We start from the raw sequence: 2,560 nt of genomic DNA on the forward strand, positions 1-2,560 counted from the left end.
AGAATTATTTGCTGGCCACAGGGTTTTCCTACAAAAAGGTTTTGCTTTTGTTGCGATGCATCAAGTCCATGTTAAATTTATCTTTATACTTTCAAATTCCACAAGATGTGATTATAACTTTATACTTTGTCAGAACTTTTTTTTAGGTTGTGTCCCTTGTTGTCACTCAATTCCGAAGCAATCTCTCAAAGTGCCTTGTCTTAACCAATAGGTAATTGTTCATGTAATTGATATTCGACATTGCATTTCTTAGAATTGCCATTGTGGTCGAGGACAAATAGAGAGTATTTTGAATACATCACTGATGATAAGTTGGGAGATCCTTCAATTCACTACCAATGCTTCACAAAATGGATGTCATCAATGGATATTGACAAAACTGATGACAATGAACCACCCTGTATTCATGGAGATTGTGATGGGATTTGGGTTGACAATGAGAATTTTTAGTTTGGTAACTTTATTTATGATTTATATATATGACTATTTACTTTATTTTGGTAACTTCATGAAGCTAATGATGGTGGACTTCTTGCCACTATCATGGTTGTTGGTTTCAAAGGTATTGGTATTATAATCCACTAAATATGCACTATTGTTATTTTCTTGTGAGAAGGTCAATAATTTATCTATCAGGTGAGCTTAACCGGTTTCAACCTGGAGTGAGAATGGAGATATTTCGGCTTGATGCTTGGTTTTTCAAGGAAGATCTATTGATAAACCCTACTAATTACATAGTGAAAGGGCTTAATCGTAGGTGTTGTCTACCATAAATTATTCTTTGTTGTATGCAGGTTAATAAGAATCTCAACCTCGATACTTTTTTATTTCTATGTTATCTGTGTTCCTTGACATACACCATGGTGTTACAAATCTTTATTGGTCCTTTTTTGTTCACCAATAGCTGTCAGTTTCTCTTGCTAAAACGGGCAATTTAAAAGATCATCGTGATGCACTTGTAGAATTAGTTTCTTCTTCGGAATATGGAATCCTTCATTTGTTTAGTCATCACCAGTTACAGGTATTACCCTCCGCATTCTACGTGAATGAACAAATCATCATAGTTTGAGTTCTATACCATGAAAATTGATTTGAATTGTTCTTGAGTATCACTGCCAGCTCCCCAACAAAACATGCGACAAAAGAAATTAACTGGGCATATATTTTTCAGGAATTTTTATTAATTGAAAGGGAATGCTCATTACACACAATGGAGTACGAAGAAGAGTTGTCTGTCATTAATTCTCAACAAGAATGATGATAATTTTTGGTAAGCTTTGACTCCCTAGTTATAATGTCTTTCATTATCTATGTTTCAAAATTATGCACGTATTTACTAGATTTTTACTGATTTAATTTTTTTTTGATTGATTGACATTTCTTTGAATTGTTTCTGATGTGTTCCAATCATACATTGTCCAAGTTATCTAGTTTAACTTTATTGCTATTACTTAAATTCAAAATTCTTAGCTGTTTGTGCATAATTAAACAAGTGTTATTCCAATTCCACCCTCTTCTACTCATGTTTCACAAAAATATAAAATCTTTAGTCATATCATTATAGTTGGCAGGACTTTTTGATGAGAGGTTGGAAATCTCTTTTTTCCATTTTCAAAAAGAAGTACCAAGAATACATTCATTGACACTTCTCAAGTACTGATTAATTAAAAAGGACCCCAGTAAAGAGAGTTGGATCGTGGAGCTGATATCATTGTTGCTACACCGGGATGTTTGAATGATATTCTGAATATGAAAAGATTGAACCTCCATCAAGTACTGATTAATTAAATTGCAACTATGAGAAAACTTTGTTGCAATAATTTCTGGTTTGGAATATATTAAGTTCCCAGGAATGATAAATCTATCACTATATGATGTGGTTGAGATAAATAATGAATGTGTCTCTTTTTAAGCATTCAAATTAGTCATCTTATTTCCTGGTGCTCTTACTACTTTTTCAACTATGATTTTTAGTCTTGGTTTACTAATATATTATTTATGTGTTTTTACAGTTTACAAATATCAAGTACTCCAGAGTTGAAATTAATGAAGTGCGGTTCGAGTGGGCTGAATGCATGCTAGATTACATTTGAGTAGGAAAGGTATTTGATTTTTGAAAATTTTGGATGATGCATGCATTTGCATGAAATGTAAATTGCGTATATTGTTCCATGTCAATTTCTTTCTGATGGTGATATTCTAGGACTTCTGCAGCATGTATAATTCTTCTGTTTTTGTTCTTTGCTATAGTTAAGTAGACCAAATGATACTTTTATTTGACAGATTAGAACAGTGGATGTTTTAACTCAGAAAACTAGGCATTTGAAGGTGAAAAGTGGTGAGATTAGGGAAATGAAAGGCGTAAGAAGAATGGAGCAGTATTGCAAGTTGAACAGATTCTGATTCTCATAATTTAATGTAGCCTCAGCTTGAGTTTTGACTCACGATGTTCTACCTTGATGTGTACAATATCTGTTAGCTTTTGATGTAAAAAGAATATTTGTGTATTTTATGGATACTGTTGTAAGAAGAATATTTATGTAATTTGTGAATATTTGTA

General features: G+C 32.4%; 1 protein-coding gene across 1 annotated transcript; it reads left to right on the forward strand.

Moving 5' to 3' along the window:
* Positions 1 to 504: 504 nt before the first annotated feature.
* Positions 505 to 1,258, forward strand: LOC121979973 (nuclear pore complex protein NUP107-like; the record flags this gene model as incomplete). The annotated part of the gene is made up of 4 exons (XM_042531938.1): positions 505 to 562; positions 637 to 762; positions 912 to 1,021; positions 1,172 to 1,258. Coding segments are annotated over 4 exons (381 nt in total), but the record flags the coding sequence as incomplete, so codon positions are not given.
* Between the last annotated feature and the right edge of the window lie 1,302 nt (positions 1,259 to 2,560).

The sequence above is a fragment of the Zingiber officinale genome, chromosome 5A (assembly GCF_018446385.1).
Source record: "Zingiber officinale cultivar Zhangliang chromosome 5A, Zo_v1.1, whole genome shotgun sequence".
NCBI classification, from domain to species: Eukaryota; Viridiplantae; Streptophyta; class Magnoliopsida; order Zingiberales; family Zingiberaceae; genus Zingiber; species Zingiber officinale.